Consider the following 18,389-nt stretch of genomic DNA (forward strand, 5'->3'; position numbering starts at 1 on the left):
ATCTGTAAAATGGGGATTAAGCCTATGAGCCCCATATGGGACATGGACTGCATCCAATTTGACTATCTTGAATGAAAACAACACTTAGAATAGTGCCTGGCAGTTCACTATTAACAAATACCATTAAAAAAAGGAAGAAAGAGTGATAAGAGACTGCCCAACTAGGCTGCAGGTCTTGGGCCAAAATTGAGTGAGACTCACACTTGCTCACACAAATCACAATACGTCTAAATAAATTCACTGCCACGCTGTAGCGGGCCATGTGTGCAACCCCCCCACAGCCCCTGCCCCATCTTTACACCGAGCCGTGTGAACACAAAAGTCAGCCTTCCCCTGTAGACAGATTCCTGTGAAAATCAACCAGAAATTAAATATTTATTATGGTATTTGTTCAGCACTCACTATTGTGTCCAGCACTGTTTCAAGAGCTGAAATATTTGTTCAATTTCCTAACTTCCACAACTGGATTTTCTTTAAATTTCCCTAGATTTTCTCAAGCTTCAAACATATGGATTATGTACTCACATTCAAAATTGTGGCAGGCATCCCAGAAAGAACTGGCTCACAGGAGATGGATCTTTCTGACCTTTCAACCAAGGCAAGAGCAGGCTTTAGTCATCTTTGTCCAGCATTCTGGACTTGAAGCCAAGAATATGTACATGCAATGACTTCTAGATACTTTCAGTTCTGTTATCATACACGTTTGCACTACACATTTTGACTACAACATTGTTAGGGGACTAGGGAATGTTTGTCCAACAACTCGAGCCAGTTTGGATACGGAAGTGTGGGAAGAAACGGTTCTATGTTCACTGCTAGGAATGAGTGAGTATCTAAGCACAATTTTCCTCGAAGGTTTTTGGGGCAAGAATCTGCCCCTTGGGAGGTTTCCATTCAGGAAAACAACAGGAAAAAGAGCATTGTGCCTGTAAAATGTGCATCCCTATAGGGGCAACCACTTCATTTGTTAACTCATAATTATAACTTCAGTTAGAAAGTTCTGAAAGTAAAGTCAGTGGAAGGTTGGGAAAAATACCCAGGAGAGTAGTCTTCTGTTCCCAGGACACTCAATGAAACTTATATTTACTGCTGACTGTCTTGTCAAAATATTTTAGAAACAGACAGTTTGGGATTTGGCTCAGCAATTAGGCCAAACTGCTCCAGAATTCTCACAAAGACTCCAATTCATCCAAGCTTCCTGACCCAAACAACCAGCCCCATCACCAAGCCAACGTGTAAGCTCAACAGTTCCTCGTGGAAAGCCCTTCTTCCTTTTCCAGAAAAGTAATCTGAACCCTAGGAAGAAATGCTCAGATGCCAATCAGCAGAACTCCTGAGGCTTACTGCTGCCCTTCACAGAGTCATCCTCTCTTGCTCCCCCCGGGCCTGGGGATGCTTGCAGGGATGAAGTGAGTCTCCTTCAGCGAGGCAGAGGGTGTTTGAACCCTTTGGTCTAGAGTTGTCCAAGGGCAACAGTGGTTCCTTCGGCACTACAGGAAAAAAATGGTTAGAGGGTCCAGGATGTCCAGATCCTGGATTTTCACGCTGCCCATCTCTCTTCCGATCAGCATTACCACTGAGGCTGGAAAATTCCATATGAACGTGGAGCCAAGGTCATTGGTTGAAGGAGTAGCAACAGTGGGGTAAAACTGCAGAATTGGGCAAAGTTCATCCAATGTTAGAGCCCTGGGGTATCATATTAGCTGGCGTAGCAAGGACCATCCATCATCACCTGGTGCTGCCCAGTCAATCTGGGTGACCAGAGCCAATCCGCTCAAACTCTTTGTGCCTCCTGATTCTTCATCTGTCACCCAGGGTCAGGTGTGACTCTGGGGCTCTCCTGAGGCTTAGGAAAGCCTCAAGATTCTGAGGCACCCATTAGGAAAGAAGTTGGTTGTCCATCATTCAATTTTTCAATTCAATGCGCTCTGCATTCAGTAGGTGCTCAGTAAATACCACTGATTGACTGACACTGTAGGAGGAAGAATACTGGGTTGCTTGTACCACTGGGTTGGGTGACCCAGGTGACACTGTTTAGACTCTTATAATGCATGAGGTAAGGGCAACAGTGGGAATATGAATCACTGACTGAGAAGTCCTTGGTGACTCAGATAAGGCAACCACAGTCAGATGGCTCTATTTCAGCTGCTGAAAGCAAGTGGGTTGCCCAGTCTGGTGGTAACGGTGCCAGTAAGACAGGGCTTATCGCGTGCCAACGTGGCCTTGGCCGTGGCTGGAGGAGTGACGACGCACGAGGTGTCAGTCTTGTCTTTTTCCTTTTCAGACCCATCCAGGCTTGAAAAGGAGAATGGATCCACTTCCTTCCACCAGGGTGGAGCAAGGGCTCCTCTTTGCTCAGCTCCAGTCCAGGACCTGTAGCGGATGAAGAAGATGTGTCCAAGGCCATCTCCAGGCCGCCCGGTCAATCTTCTCTGACAATTTGAAGTTTAGAGACAATTCAAGTATTCTGTTTGCTGGATAGTGGGGAGTGGTCAAGAGCTGGGTTATCATTAATGTTTCACGATACTGTGATTCAGCAATAAAAGTTCAGTTTTTCAATCCACTAGAGAGACACGAGGAAAAGATGCCGGAATATTGACGGGGATAAAAATGCAGATTGGGTTACTGAGGGTGGCTGTGGAATCTCCCTCTCAAAAGGCCTTCAAGAAAAGAACAGATTCGCCCGTGCTGTACGATTTAGTCTTTCACCTGCTTAGAGGAAAGGGGCTGGTCCAGATGACCTCTCCTAGTTCCTTCTAGTTTTATGGCTGATTCTCCCATGAACTGTAGAGGCTATACCAGGCCTCCACGCCACACCTTGTAATCCTCACTCCCCAGGCTGCCCGGGCTTGACCAAGGAGAAGAACACCACCGAACGCACCAAAGGGTACATCCAGCTTGTAAACAGCTCAACTTGTTTCTTGGCAGGGCCCCCGCCGGGGCCCCCCATCTCATTTCCCAGAGACCGCCGTGGGATGGTGGAACTCCTTCCCCTCCTCCTCCACAGAGAACGTGACGTGACTCTCCGGGGACATTTCAGTCTCCTGCTCTGGGAAGTGTGGAGTCTGGTCCGTCTCCAGGGCTTCACTCTCACAGCCGGGCTCCACCGGGCCTTTGCCCTTGGGGGCCTCGTTGACTGAGCCCTTGATGGATCCCACGATCACAGTCTCGGCTTTCATGATGTAGATCTTCTCTACAAGAAAAAAGGAATAAAGTCAGGCTGATAAATGATGATGGTATTTGTTAAATACTTACTAGGTGTCAAGCACTGTTCTAAGCACTGGGGTAGATACAAGGTAATCGTGTTGGACACAGTCACTGTCCCACATGGGGTGCACAGTCTTAAACCCCATTTTACTGATGAGGTAAGTGGAAGGATAGTCATTCTTAATCCATTCTGCCTAGCCTTGGGAGCCTAAAAGAAACCCTGCAGTGGCCAAAATTGGACAGTGAGCTGATGGGACCTGACTTTTAAGTTCCCGGTAGGCTATAAGCTTCTTGTGAACAGGGAGCAGCATGGTATAGTGAGAGGCAGCAGGGTAGAGTGCATAGAGCTCAGGCCTGGGAGTTAGAAGGTCATGGGCTCTAATCCCGTCTCCACCACTTATCTGCTCTGTGACCTTGGCAAGACATTTCATTTCTCTGGGCCTCAGTTCCCTCATCTGTAAAATAGGGATTGAGACTGAGCCCCACGTGGGACAGGGATTGTGTCCAACCCGATTCACTTGTATCCACCCCAGTGCTTAGTACAGTGCCTGGCACACAGTAAGCGCTTAACAAATACCATAATTATCATGACAAGAGGACAGGCTTTGGGGTCAGAGGTCATGGTTTCTAATCCTTACTCTGCCACTTATCAGCCGTGTGACTCTGGGCAAATCACTTAACCTCTTTGTGCCTCAGTTATCTGTAAAATGGGAATTAAGACTGTGAGCCTCACGTGGGACAACCTGATGATCTTGTATCTACCCCAGCGCTTAGAACTGTGCTTGGCATATAGTAAGCGCTTAACAAATACCATCATTATTATTATTTACTCCATTGTACTGTACTATCCCAAACATTTAGTTCAGTGCTCTGGACACAGTAAGCACTCAATAAATATAATTGATTTGTTGGTATCATTGGGATTAATCAATTGACTGAATTTACATCTAGGGGCCAGCAGAAGTTGATTTTCCTTGGAGTGACAGAAGGAAGTGGAAGAGGGAGCGGTTTGGGCAGAGGCAGTGAAATTGTTTGCCAGGTCCAGACTTGAGGGTTAACACTTTTCACTTGTTTGTTTTGAATTTTTGTTTTTTCAGAAATTGTACCCATCTTGTCCTGAGCTTGCTCATAAGCTTGGATATGCCTAGAGGTACTAGGGGACATGGAACAGGGAGAACTGACAGAGGCTGCTATTGGACCTTGGCAGGAAAGAACTGCTCCTGTAGCAAATTCCCTTGTGGACCTGCTAGGATTATGAGTTCAAGGAGCTTAAGGGTCCCACATTCATTCAATCATATTTATTGAGCACTTACCATGGGCAAAACACTGCACTAAGAGCTTGTGCAGCCCCTCCACCAACTCCCAGAAATGAATCTGGATTTCACTGGAGATTTGAGAAAGGTACAGAACCACATTCCTGGGAATCAGTTGGGGGATAAGCTAGAATCCAGAATCTCAGCTTGTCTAAATACCGAGCTTCTATGTCTCCAACTCCTTCCACAGTGCCTTAATAATTAGTAGCAAGCCTGGGTCAGGCAGAGATGGAAGGGTTTTGACCTCTAGTTGGTGCTTGTCTCTAGTGATAGGCTCCTTCATCGATAAAGTACGTGCGGCTTAATGGAAAGAACATTGGCCTGGCAATCTGTTGATCTGGGTTCCTGTCCAAGATTGGCCATTATTCTGCTGTGTGATGCTAGGAGTGTCACTTAAACCTCTCTGCACCGAGGTTTCCTTATCTGTTAAAGAGGAAGAATAATGCTTACCTCAAAGGGATGGTGTGAGAGTACATTAAGAGAACTATCAATGTATTCTGAAAAACTGAAAATGCAATAAAAATTCAAAGTGTCATCTGCACATAAATACTTCATTAATTCTGACCATGTCTTTAGCAGGCCTTCTAGAAGGAAATTGTTTCTACTGTAATCATCTGATTTAAACAACATCTTTCTTCCAGGAAAGGCTTCCAAGGCAGTACCTAGCACAACCCCTCTCAGCATCGCACCTGGAGAGTTTCCAGTACTCTACCAGTCTCGGCTAAGGGAGGGAGAGGCAAGTAGAGGCCTACCAGCTCTGCCACTTGTCAGCTGTGTGACCTTGGGCAAGTCACTCAACTTCTCTGTGCCTCAGTTACCTCATCTGTAAAATGGGGGTTAACTGTGAGCCTCATGTGGGACAACCTGATTACCCTGTATCACCCCCAGTGCTTAGAACAGTGCTCTGCACATAGTAAGCACTTAACAAATACAAAATACCAACATTATTATTACCCATTCCATTCCTAGCTTGGGCAATGGCTAGCAAGTGGAAGGCCATCAGCTACAAGTCAAAACTCACCTCTGCTGGGCAGCAGTGGCATGGGAGAGAGTAGGGCAGAGACTCAAGTTTACTGCGCAGAAGAAGGCAATGGTAAACCACTTCCACAAGTTTACCAAGAAAACTCTATGTATACACTACCAGAACGATTGCAGAAGGAGGTAGGGCATTCTGGGAGAGATGTGTCCATGGTGTTGCTGTGGGTCGGAGACGACTCGACAGCTAAGACAAGACAAGACCTAGCACTCTCCCTGAGAGGGAATTTACTGGGCAATCATTTTTAGTAGTATTTCTTACAATACTGGGACTCAGAGATGCTCAGTGATTTACCCCAAAATCACACAGCTGAGTCAGGGGTCCACCTTCAATCTGCTCCAATTAATTTTATAACTGAGTTGCGCATTCATCTCTTATTTCTAGATCACGAATATTGTGGGGTCCTAGCAAGACAGTTGCTGTTAACCAGAACCAGTGTGTTAATTGACTTTATCAATCAATCAATGGTATTTATTAAGTGCTTGCTGAGTACAGAGCACTGTATTAAGTACTTGGGAGAGTATGATACATTATAGTTGGACACGTTGTTCTTTCCAAGCGCTTAGTACAGTGCTCTGCACACAGTAAGTGCTAAATAAATATGATTGAATGAATGAGTTTACAGTCTAGAAGGGTAGACAGACATTAAAATAAATTACGGATATATACATAAATGCTGAGGTCCTGAGAGTGGAGTGATTATCCAATGTTAGCTAACTGTGGGCAGGGGATGTGTCTGTTATTTTGTTATTAAATTGTACTCCCCCATGCTCTCGGTACAGTGCTCTGCACACAGTAAGTGCTCAGTAAATACGATCGACTGACATTCAAGAGCATAAACAATGTAGAAGCACGAGAGAGTAGGGGAAATGAGGGATTAGTTAGGGAAGGTCTCTTGGAGGAGATGTGATTTTAGAGGATTTTTGAAGGTGGAGAGAGTGATGGTCTGTCAGTTATGAACGGCAATGGAGAGAGGATATGGACAAGAGAGAGGATATGGACAAGAATTCAGCAGCAAGATAGACTAGACTGAGGTATAGTGAATAGGTTGGTAATGAAGGAGGGAAGCATGTGGGCTGGGTAGTAGTAGGATACCAGTGAAGTAAGAGCGGGAGAGCTGATTGAGTGCCTTAAACCTAGTGGTAAGGAGTTTCCGTTCAATAAGGAGGAGGTCTGGGAAAGTTGAGGTTCTTGAGGAATGGAAAGATGTGGATTGAATATAATTTTTAGCAAAATGATACAGGAAGCAGAGTGAAGTGTTGACTGGGGTGGGGAAAGCCATGAAGCAGGGAGGTCAATGAGGAAGCTGATGTAGTAGTACAGAGTATAGGATAAGTGCTTGGATCAGCAATGTGGCTGTTTGGATGGAGAGGAAAAGGCAGATTTTAGTGATGCCGAGAAGGTAGAACCAACTCGACTAGGGAGTAGGTTGAATGAGAGAGATGAGTCAAGGACAACGCCAAGGTTATGGGCTTGTGAGAGCCAGAGGATGGTTGTGTTGCCTACAGTGCTGGGAAAATCAAGGGCAGGACAGGGTTTGAGAGGAAAGGGGAGGAGTTCTGTTTTGGACATGTTAAATTTGGAGGGTCAGCAGGATATCCAAGTAGAGATATTGGGAAGGGGAGGAGTTCCATTTTGGACATGTTAAATTTGGAAGGTCAGCAGGACATCCAAGTAGAGATATCCTAAAGGCAGGAGGAAATGTGAGTGTGCAGAAAAGGAGAGAGGTCAGGGCTAATGAGGTAAACTCAGAATCATCTGTGTAGAGATGGTAGTTGGAGTCATGAGAGTGAATGAGCTCTCCAAGAGAGTGGGTGGAGATGGAGAACAGAAGGGGACCCAGAACTGGGCCTTGAAGGACCCCCACAGTTAGAGGGTGGGAGGCAGAGGAGGAGCCAGTGAAAGAGATTGAGAAGTAGCGGCCAGAGCTAAGCAGACTGCCAGGCTTCGGGGAATACCCTCTGTGTACAGAGCCAGCCTGGTTAACCTGTATCTACCCTTAAACTTAGAATAGTGCTTGATGCAGAATAAGCACTTATGGAAAGCAGTGTGGCCTAGTGGGAAAAACTTGGGTCTGGGAATCAGAGAACATGGGTTCTAATCCTACTGTGCGACCTTGGGAAAGTCACTTAACTTCTCTGTGCTTCAGTTTCCTCATCCGTAAAATGGGAATGTAATACCTTTTCTTCCCTTTACTTAGAATGTGAGCTCCATGTGCTTTAAACAGCATTTGACACAGAGGAAGCGCTTAGCAAATAGTATAATTATTAACAAATACCATTATTATTATTTTTAGATCCCTATACTAGGTGCTGGTGGAGGGTGATAGTGGAAGAGAAAGTTACAGCTCTGCACTGGAGAAAATCTTAGTCTGATGGGTGAGATGATACAAATGCAGAATCACTAAGAAACAACTAAATATAAAATTCTGATGGAAGAAGCATACCAACATATAAAAGAAATCCGAAAACCCAAAGGACAGACACCTACAATCCCAACATTTCCAGAAGTGGGTGTGAGCACTCCAAGGTTAGGAGAGTGTAATGAATGAATGAATGAATGAAGGTAGGTGGAAGCATTCAGGGGAGTTTTCCTGGAAGAGTTGGGTTTTTAGCTATTTTGAAAGGAGAGACCCCTTTTGGAAAAGAGAATGTGGAAGGGGGTTTCTGGCGAGGGGAATGACATGTACACTGTCACAGAGGCAGGGAATCTCTGGTCGGGTTATGGCAAGCAGATTAGCTTGGTTGGAGGGTAGAGCATAAACCAGGGCATTGTGGGAGACAGCAAAGATAGATAAAAATAATAATAATGTTGGTATTTGTTAAGCACTTACTATGTGCAGAGCACTGTTCTAAGCGCTGGGGTAGATACAGGGTAATCAGGTTGTTCCACATGAGGCTCACAGTTAATCCCCATTTTACAGATGAGGTAACTGAGGCACAGAGAAGTTAAGTGACTTGCTCACAGTCACACAGCTGACAAGTGGCAAATCCTGGATTCAAACTCATGACCTCTGACTCCCAAGCCCAGGCTCTTTCCACTGATCCAAGCTTCTTCTCAGTGCAAGGTCTTGAAGCCCAACATCATGAGCCTGACGAGAAGGTTCTGCCAGAGCTCGGGACAACCCATGAACCCTTGGGGCTGACTTGGATGAAGAGGAAAGACCATCTGTTCATGTTAATACTACGTTTGGCAGCACCGGGTCCCCCACAGTATAGTTTTTTGTTGTTGCTTTTTGGGGGGGTGGGGGGGATCACCACAGCCTCAACTTGGAAATCACCAGAAATTCGCATTTGGAAGGTGATGATAGAGGTGCTGCATTGCCCACTGGAAGCGAAAATCCTGCCATTTCTAGTTTGGTGCCATGGCCGCCACTGCCAGAGCTACTGGACTTGCCTGGCCCTGGCAGGAGCCATGCCTGGGATGGTGCTGGGCTGAACCCGGCACGAGGTGCACCGGGCCACACGGTCTCCAGCCTCCCAGCCCACTGAGACTCCACCTGGTAACAGAAGGCCACATCCCCTGGCCCTTACCACCCTTCCCTCCCTGGACTGAGCTATGACCAAAGCTCCTGAGCCAGTCAATTCTTCTCTCTGGGCAACCTCCCAGGACCACGCTTTAGCCCAGACTATCCCCAAGAGGGAAAGTCAGCAGGCCAGGGTTCGGCAGGCTGGAAACGAGGCCCCTGGCAGAAAAAGCCAGGAGACTGGCTTTCACTTCCCCAAAGTGAGAACTGTCGGGCTTGGCGTCTGTTGTCATAGGCTCAACTATCCTCTGATGCACAAGAGGAAAGCCTTTTGTCCATTGGGGACTGTCTCGTCCCAGCCCTTATGATGTTCCCAGGTTGTGTGTGCTGGGGAACCACTGAAGGCCAAGGAGAAAAAGAAGTGGGAGATGAGGGAGCATTAGAGATGGAGATGAGGCTCCCTTCTCCTCTGGCCAGGAGCTTGGGGCAGCAGGACTCTAGGGTAGTGAAGGCAGTCAGTCAGTCAGTCAGTCAATCATATTTATTGAGTGCTTACTGTGTGCAGAGTACTGTATTGAGAGCTTGGGAGAGTAGTAATAAGAGTGGTGGTATTTGTTAAGCGCTTACTATGCGTCAAGCGCTGTTCTAAGCCCTGGGGTAGATACAAGCTAATCAGGTTAGACACAGTCCCTGTTACACATGGAGTTTACAATCTTAATCCCCATTTTACAGATGAGATAACTGAAGCACAGAGAACTTAAGTGAATTGCCCAAGGTCACACAGCGTACAATGGCCTAGTGACAAGAGCACGGGCCTGGGAGTCTGAGACTGTGGTTTCTAACCCCGGCTCCACTCTAGTTTGCTGTGTGACCTTGGGCAAATTGCTTAACTTCTCTGTGCCTCAGTTAACTCAACTGTAAAATGGGGATTAAGACTGTGAGCTCCACTTGGGGCAATCTGATTACCTTAGATCCAACCCAGTGCCTAGAACAGTGCTTGGCACATAGTAAGCATTTAACAAGTACCATAATGATAATAATGATAATAATACAGTGTAACAACATAACAGACACATTCCCTGCCCACAATGCTCTTACTGTCTAGAGTGGGAGACAGGCATTAATATAAATAAATACATTTCAGATATGCTCGTAGCCCTGTGGGGCTGGGAGGGGGGATGAATAATGGGAGCAAATCAGGACAACGCCCGAGGGAGTTGAGGAAAAAGAGTTGAAGAAGGGCGTTGCACCACTTGGACTGAACCCGGGAGGATTCACCAAGAGTAAATAATGAAACTGCACTGCTCTGTCAGCAACTGGGGCTCTCCCGCCCTTGACACATCATCCTTCCTGGCTGCCGAGAAACTGCCGCTGCTGGTGGGAGCAACCTAGAGAGGCCGCACGCTTCAAGCTGACCCCAGTAGGGTCACAGAAGCTCTCCAACCAGCCACCCCAAGAGTCTTTCTTTGCCAGCCTGGCTGGGTCCCCGACTCTGGGGAAACTGGCATTTGCGACCTTCCCCCTGGCCTTTCCTTCAGGCCGCTCGCTCTGACCACGGGCAAGAGTCAGGTGCCTTTATGGTCACATGATACCAGACGACTGGCTCTCACTTCCCCAAAGTGAGGAGAACTGTCGGGCATGGTGTCTGTTGTCATAGGCTCAACTACCCTCTGACGCACAAGAGGAAAGCCTTTTGTCCGTTGGGGACCGTTTCGTGCCAGGATTTACGATGTGCCCAGGTTCTGTGTGCTGGCGAACTGCTGAAGGTCAAGGAGAAAAAGGAGAAGTGGAAGTTGAGGAAGCATTAGAGATGGCAGAGTAGATAAAAGTAGGGGGAAGGCAAAAGAGGAAGGGCAGAGGAGGAGAGAGGAAGAGGGGCATCAGAGATGACATGGAGGATGCAGGAGAAGAAAGCATTTTCTAGGAGATCAAGTGTGAAGATGAATGTATAAACCACAGTGCTCTGTACATAGTAAGTGCTCAATAAATACCACTGATGGATTGCTTTTTTATGGTATTTGTTAAGCACTTACTATATGCCAGGCACTGTTCTAAACACTGGGGTAGATACAAGATAATTAGGCTGAACACAGTCCCTGACCCACATGGAGCTCACAATCTTAATCTTATTCCCCATTCATAATCTTATTCCCCATTTTACAGATGAGGTAACTGAGGCAAGGAAAGGTGAAGTGACTTGTCCAAGGTCACACAGCAGACAAGCAGCGATGGAGCTGGAATTAGAACGCAGATCCTTCTGACTCCCAGGCCCATGCACTAGCCACTAGATCATGCTGCTTCTCTGATTGTGTAAACTAGGAAAGTCAAGTAGAATGTAGTTCTAATAAAACTGGAACAATAGTATTTTTGTTTAAAATGTAATTTTTGCTAAACTCTGTGTGCCAAGCACTGTATTAAGCATTCAGGTTGATACAAGATAATTAGTTCGGCCACATTCCCTTCCCATTTGGGGTTCACAGGCCATACGTGAGGGAGAACAGTTATTGAGTTCCCATTTTACAAATGGAGAAATTGAGATTCAGAGAAGGTGACTGGCTACAAGGCTACACAACAGGCAAATGGCAGAGCTGGGGTTAGAACTCGGGTCCCCCGAGTTCCAGGCTCATGCTCTTTCCACTAGGCATTATTGCTTTCCCAAACAAGAACGCAAAGAACAAAAGAAACGGGCATTAAGCCAGACCAATGGGCCATTCAACCCACCAGATATACTATCTCTAACAGTGGCATGAGGAGTCTCCCCACTCCTCAAGAACTTCCAGTGTTTGCCCATCCACCTCTCCATCAAGCAGAAATTCCTCACCATTAGTTTTACAGCACTCTATCAGTTCATCCCCTCCTACCTTACCACAGTGCTTTCCTACTACAACCCAGCCCGCACACTTCACTCTTCTAACGCCAACCTACTCACTGTACCTCACTCTCATCTATCTCGCTGCCTATCCCTTTCCCATGTCCTCCCTCTAGCTTGGAACTGCCTCCCGCTTCAGATACACCAGACCGCCATCCTCCCCACCTTCAAAGCTTTATGAAGGACACATCTCCTCAAAAGACCCTCTCCAATTAAGCCCTCCTAGAGAAGCAGCACGGCTTAGTGGATAGAGCATGGGCCTGGGAGTCAGAAGGTCATGGGTTCTAAACCCGGCTAGGCCACTTGTCCGCTGCGTGAACTTAGGCAAGTCACTTCACTTCCCTCATCTGTAAAATGAGGATTGAGGCTGGGAGCTCCATGGGGATAGAGATTGTGTACAACCTGATTTGCTTGTAATCCATCCCAGAGCTTAGTAGAGTGCCTGGCACATAGCAAGCATTTAACATAATAATAAATATTATTTATTATAATTATTACATAATATTATTTCCTCTTCTCCCACATCCTTCTGCATCACCTTTTCTCTTTATTCATACCCTCCCACCCCCACAGCACTTATATACATATCTGTTATTTATTTATTTCTATTAATGTCTCCATCTCCATCTAATCTGTAAACTCATTGTGGGCAGGGAATGTGTCTGTTTACTCTTATATGGTACTCTCCCAAGCAACTAATACAGTGCTCTGCACACAGTAAGTGCTCAATAAATTCAAATGAATGAATTAATATTTGAAATTTGAAACTATTTACATTTTCTGCCAGCACAGCTTCCTGTGGTGACAAATTCAGGCTGCTGTATTAAACAGTGTTTCCTTTTTTTATGGTCCTAACAGGTGAACTGCAATTGTGATCAGCAGGTCCACACCCTTAATAATAATAATAATGTTGGTATTTGTTAAGCGCTTACTATGTGCCGAGCACTGTTCTAAGCACTGGGGTAGACACAGGGGAATCAGGTTGTCCCACGTGGGGCTCACAGTCTTAATCCCCATTTTACAGATGAGGTAACTGAGGCACCGAGAAGTTAAGTGACTTGCCCGAAGTCACACAGCTGACAAGTGGCCAAGCCAGGATTCGAACCCATGACCTCTGACTCCAAAGCCCGGGCTCTTTCCACTGAGCCACGCTGCTTCACCCTTCACTGGTTCTATAAATAACAGTCATGTCCCTGCTCAGCTTGGGTCTCTCCAACTGAAAAGTCCTGTCTGTGTGGAAACAGCTCCATCTTCCTGATCAATCAATCATACTTATGCTTGGGAGAGTGCAATACAATGGAATTAGCAGACATGTTCCCTGCCCAAACCAAGTTTACAGTCTAGAGTGGGAGACAGATGTTAATATGAATAAATAATCATCTTGTTCACCCTCCTCTGTATCTTCTCTAGCAATATCCAGAAGTGGTGTGGCCAGTGTGAAAAGAGCAGGGGCCTGGGACACCTCCCCTTTGTGTCTCAGTTCCCTCATCTGTAAAATGGGGATAAAATACTTGTTCTCCCTCTTAGATTGTGAACCCCATATGGGACAGAGACTGTGCCTAATCTATTTTATACCTGCTGCAGCAGTTAACAGAATGTTTGGTTCTTCATAAGCACTTTTTTTTTTATGGTGTCAGGCACTGTACTAAGTGCTGGGATTGATACAAGCTAATCAGATTTTACACAGTGTCTGTCCCAAATGGGGCTCACAGTCTTAATCCCCATTTTTACAGATGAGATAATTAAGGCACAGAGAAGCCAAGTGACTTGCCCAAGGACACACAGCAGACAAATATCAGAGCAGGGATTAAAAGCCAGGTCTTTCTGCACCCTAGACCCGTGCTTATCCACTAGGCCATGCTGCTTTTTGTACATAGATAAATTAGTAATATATTATCATTATTATTATGATTATGCCTTTCTGAGGTTTCAGTGACCAGAACTGCAGGCAATGTTCCATGGTAATGCCCACCCCATGATTTCTAGCAGCAAAACTCTGGCCCATTTTTTATTCTCTATGTCCTTCCTGATGCCCCCATCATTTTGCTAACCTTTCTGGCTGCCTTTCTATATTAGATCTATCATTTAAGAAATGTTTAATCCTATCCGGATGGAAGGCCAGCAGAGTGCCCACACAAGCTCTGACTAAGTATAGCACTTGAGAAACGGATACAGGGGATGGTGAAAATGATCAAAGTGTTACCCCCCCCAACCCTCTCCTCCAACGACTCCCCTCAAGAGGTAGTAAAAGGGTTGAGGGCCTTTTACTGGGGGCATTTTCAAGTTTGTCAGGGTGCTATATTGGTTGGAGGCAGTATTATCCAGTGAGAGAGAGAACTTCTGGAGTTTGAAGTTCAGGCTTTCCTAGGTCTCCCCATGGGCTGAAAAATGCCCAAGAGAATGGCAAATATTGGTTTGTTTGGCTTTTACTTTGCTGTTGACTGTACCTGGTTTATAAGGAAAACCCCACTTCCGCAGATCAGTGCCTGGAATGTGTTTTTGCACTTCTGAAACTACAAGATTTTAGATCTTCTTGTGCCAATTTGGAATCCTGAAATAAAGCCATAGAACCAGCTGATTCATCTCATCTTAGGAGTCGGAGGTCATGGGTTCTAATCCCAGCTCCACCACCTGTCAGCTGTATGACTTTGGGCAAATCACTTATCTGTGCCTCAATTCCCTCATCGGGATCTGGAAATGGGGCCCCATGTGGGACAACCTGATTAAGCAGGGATCAGGGGGTGGCAGAGATGAAGTGCTGACTGCTCCGGCACTTCCTTCCCTCAGCACTTAGAACAGTGCTTGGCACATAGCGCTTAACAAATGCCATCATTATTACATGCTATTCGTGGAATGGCTAGGAGGGATTGTCAGGCCCCTTTTAATTTAGGGGGCAAAGATGGTTCTTATATCTTGAATCTGACAACAGGCCAGGAAAAGGGGAACAGACAGGAGGCAGATAAAGAGGATTGAGGAGGATGGTAAAAGAGGAAGGGAAGCAGAGAGGGAGGTTAGAGAAAGAAAGGGAAGAGAGGCGAGAGTGGCAGATGGGGTTGGGGGGAGGGAAGAAGGGTAAAAAGGAAGAAGTCTCATTCTGAAAAATTATTTGACCTGTCTTGACCTCAGTCCATCACTCCCATTTTAAGGCAAGCCTGGAAGGGATCTCTGAAGCAATGTTCTGGACATCTGTGCCTCTGGAAGCCCCCTTTCTCCCACCTCTGGAAGTGAAAGAACAGAGCAGGTCAGAGCTCTGGAAATCACAACCAGGGAAGCAGGCCTGCTCTGGTCTTGATACAGATGGGAGAAGTTTAAGGAGGATTCCCTAAGACTTGCCCTGCCCTCTGGACCATAGCTCTGAAGCAACAGGAGAGAGTTAGGATGAGAGAGAGAGAGAGAACAGGAGGAGAGAAAGGGAGAGTGAAAGCATGAAGGAAGGAGGGAGAGAGACAGGAGGCGAGAGGGAGAAAAAGAAAGAGGGCTGGGGAAGAGGTGGAGAGAGAGAAAGGAGTGGGAAAGATGGAGAGAGAGTTGAATAAGAGATAAAAAGAGACAGAGGAGCATGGAACTTCTCACAAAGGTAGTAAGGGGAGATTTTCTGACAATCCACAGACTGAATTCAGAGAAACTACTTCCAGCTCCCAACCTCAGGGTGGTGATGGTGGTTTCTGTGGCCAATAAGTCATGCTAGTGCTGACAGCAGAGCTGGAACAAGGAACCCCTCAGGGGTGGGTGGAAAACAAAAATTCCTCCTCTTGAAAAAACACCAAAGTAACTAACAGTTCAGAACCCCCTACCCTGAGATCCCAAAGCAGGGATCAGGGGGTGGCAGAGATGAAGTGCTTACTGCTCCAAGCAAGGTAGATGCCTATGGTGGGTTCAATAATAATTAGTATTAATTGGGGCATTTGTTAATCATTGTGGTATTTGCTAAGCATTTATTATGCACTAAGCACTGTGCTAAGCAGTGGGGGAGATATACGATAAGCAGGTTGAACACAGTCCCTCTCCCACATGGGGCTCCTAGTCTAAGTAGGAGGGAGAATGGGATTTAAATCCCCATTTTACAGATGGGGATATGCAGGTAACATCGTTAAAATCTGTCCTTTCCTCTTCAACCAAACTGCTACCACATTAATCCAATCACTTATCCTACCCCGCCTTGATTACTATATCAGCTTCCTTGCTGACCTCCCTGTCTCTCCCCATTCCAATCCATATTTTATTCTGCTGCTCAGATCATTTTTCTACAAAAATACTCAGGCCATGTTTCCCTAATGCTCAAGAGACTCCATTGGTTGCCCATCCACCGTTTCAGCCGTCTCGCTGATTTCCCTTTCTCCTGTCTCTCCCCACTCCAGTCTATTCATTCCGCTGCCAGGATCCTCTTCCTGCAGAAACGCTCTGGGCATGTCATTCCCCTCCTCAAAAACCTCCAGTGGTTGCCTATCAACCTCCACATGAAACAAAAACTCCTCACTCTGGGCTTCAAGGCTCTCCATCACCTTGCCGCTTCCTACCTCACCTCCCTTCTCTGTTTCTACTGCCCACCCCGCATGGTCCGCTCCTCTGCCACTCACCTCTTCACCCTCCCCCGTTCATGCCTATCCCGCCGTCGACCTCTGGCCCACATCCTATCGCTGTCCTGGAATGCCCTCCCTCCTCACCTCCGCCAAACTAACTCTCTTCCCCTCTTCAAAGTCCTACTGAGAGCTCACCTCCTCCAGGAGCCTTCCCAGACTGAGCTACCCCTTTTCCCTCTGCTCCCTCTGCTCCCTCTCTGCTCCCCTCCACCCTCTGCTCCTCCCCCTTCCCCCTTCACCTCCCCTCAGCTAAGCCTCCTTTCCCTCTGCTCCTCCCCCTCCCCCTTCCCTCAGCACTGTGCTCATTTGCTCATTTGTATATATTTTTATTACCCTATTTATTTTGCTAATGAGGTGTACATCCCCTTGATTCTATTTATGTGATGATGTCTTGTTTTTGTCCATCTGTCTCCCCCGATTAGACTGTGAACCCGTCATTGGGCAGGGATTGTCTCTATCTATTGCCAAATTGTACATTCCAAGCGCTTAGTACAGTGCTCGGCACATAGTAAGCGCTCAATATATACTATTGATGAATGAACAACAAACAAAAACTCCTTGGCTTTAAAGCACTCAATGACCTTGTCCCCTCCAACCTCACTACACTACTCTCCTACTACAACCCAGCCCACACATTTCTCTCCTCTAGTGCTAACCCTCTCACTGTACCTTGATCTCATCTATCTCACAGCCAACCTCTCACCCACATCCTCCCTTTAACCTGGAACACCCTTTCTTCTCAAATGTGAAGGACAATTACTCTGTCCCCTTCAAAGCCTTACTGAGGGCACATCTCCTCCAAGAGGCCTTCCCTGACTATGCCCTCCTTTCCTCTTCTCCCTCTCCCTCCTGTGTCACCCTGATATTCTCCCTTTATTCATCTCTCCCTCCCAGCCCCACAACACTTACATGCATAGCTCAATAAATCTGATTGAATGAACGAATGGAAGATAAGGAGAAGTTATATGACTTGTCGGAGGTCACACAGCCAACACGTGGCACAGATGGGATTAGAACAAGGTCTTAAGACTCAATTAATAAATCATTCATATTTATTGAGTGCTTACTGTGTGCAGAGCACAGTATTAAGCACTTGGGAGAGTACAACACAACAGTATATCAGACACATACCCTGCCCCCAGCAAGTTTACAGTCTAGAGGGGGAGACAGATATTAATATAAATAAATGACGGATGTGTACATAAGCGGGAGTGAGTAAAAGGAGTAAATCAGGGTGATGCAGAAAGGAGTGGGAGAAAAGGAAATGAGGGCTTATTCAGGAAAGACCTCTTGAAGGAGATGAGCCTTCAATAAGGCTTTGAAGGTGGGGAGATAATTGCCTGCTATGAAGGGGGAGGGTGTTTCACACCAGAGGCAGTACTTGGGAGAGGTCAGTGGCGAGATAGACTAGATCAAGGTACAGTGAGTAGGTTGGCATTAAAGAAGCAAAGTGTGTGGGTGGATTGTAGGAGGAGAGTAGCAAGGTGTGGTAGGAGGGAGTAAGTTGTAATTGAGTGCTTTAAAGCCAATGATGAGGAGTTTCTGTTTGATGCGGAGGTGGATGGGCAACCACTGGAGGTTCTTGAGGAGTGGAGATACATGGCTTGAACATTTCTGTAGAAAAATGAACAAGGCAGCAGTGTGAAGTATGGCCTGGAGTGGGGAGAGATGGGAGGCAGGTAGGTCAGCAAGGAGGCTGATACAGTAATCAAGGTGGGATAGGACAAATGCTTGGATTAAAGTGGTAGCAGTTTAGATGGAGAGGAAAGAGCAGATTTTAGCAATACTGTGAAGGTTGAACCAAGAGGATTTAGTGGTAGATTGAATATGTGGATTGAAAGAGAGGAGTCAAGGATGACACCAAGGTTATGGGCTTGCGAGACAGGAAGAATAATGGTGCTGTTTACAAGTGAGGGAA

At 46.4% G+C, this 18,389-nt stretch overlaps 1 protein-coding gene across 2 annotated transcripts in view; it reads right to left on the reverse strand.

The window, feature by feature from the left end:
- Positions 1-356: 356 nt before the first annotated feature.
- TNFRSF8 (TNF receptor superfamily member 8) overlaps positions 357-18,389 on the reverse strand; it is a 75,905-nt gene continuing 57,872 nt past the window's right edge. For both annotated transcript variants that reach the window (XM_029064647.2, XM_029064646.2), the window contains exon 11: positions 357-3,193. In XM_029064647.2, coding sequence (XP_028920480.1) covers positions 2,952-3,193 — 242 coding nt within the window. In that variant the 3' untranslated portion in view covers positions 357-2,951. The remainder of the gene's footprint in view (positions 3,194-18,389) is intronic.

The sequence above is a fragment of the Ornithorhynchus anatinus genome, chromosome 5 (genome assembly GCF_004115215.2).
Source record: "Ornithorhynchus anatinus isolate Pmale09 chromosome 5, mOrnAna1.pri.v4, whole genome shotgun sequence".
NCBI lineage: Eukaryota > Metazoa > Chordata > Mammalia > Monotremata > Ornithorhynchidae > Ornithorhynchus > Ornithorhynchus anatinus.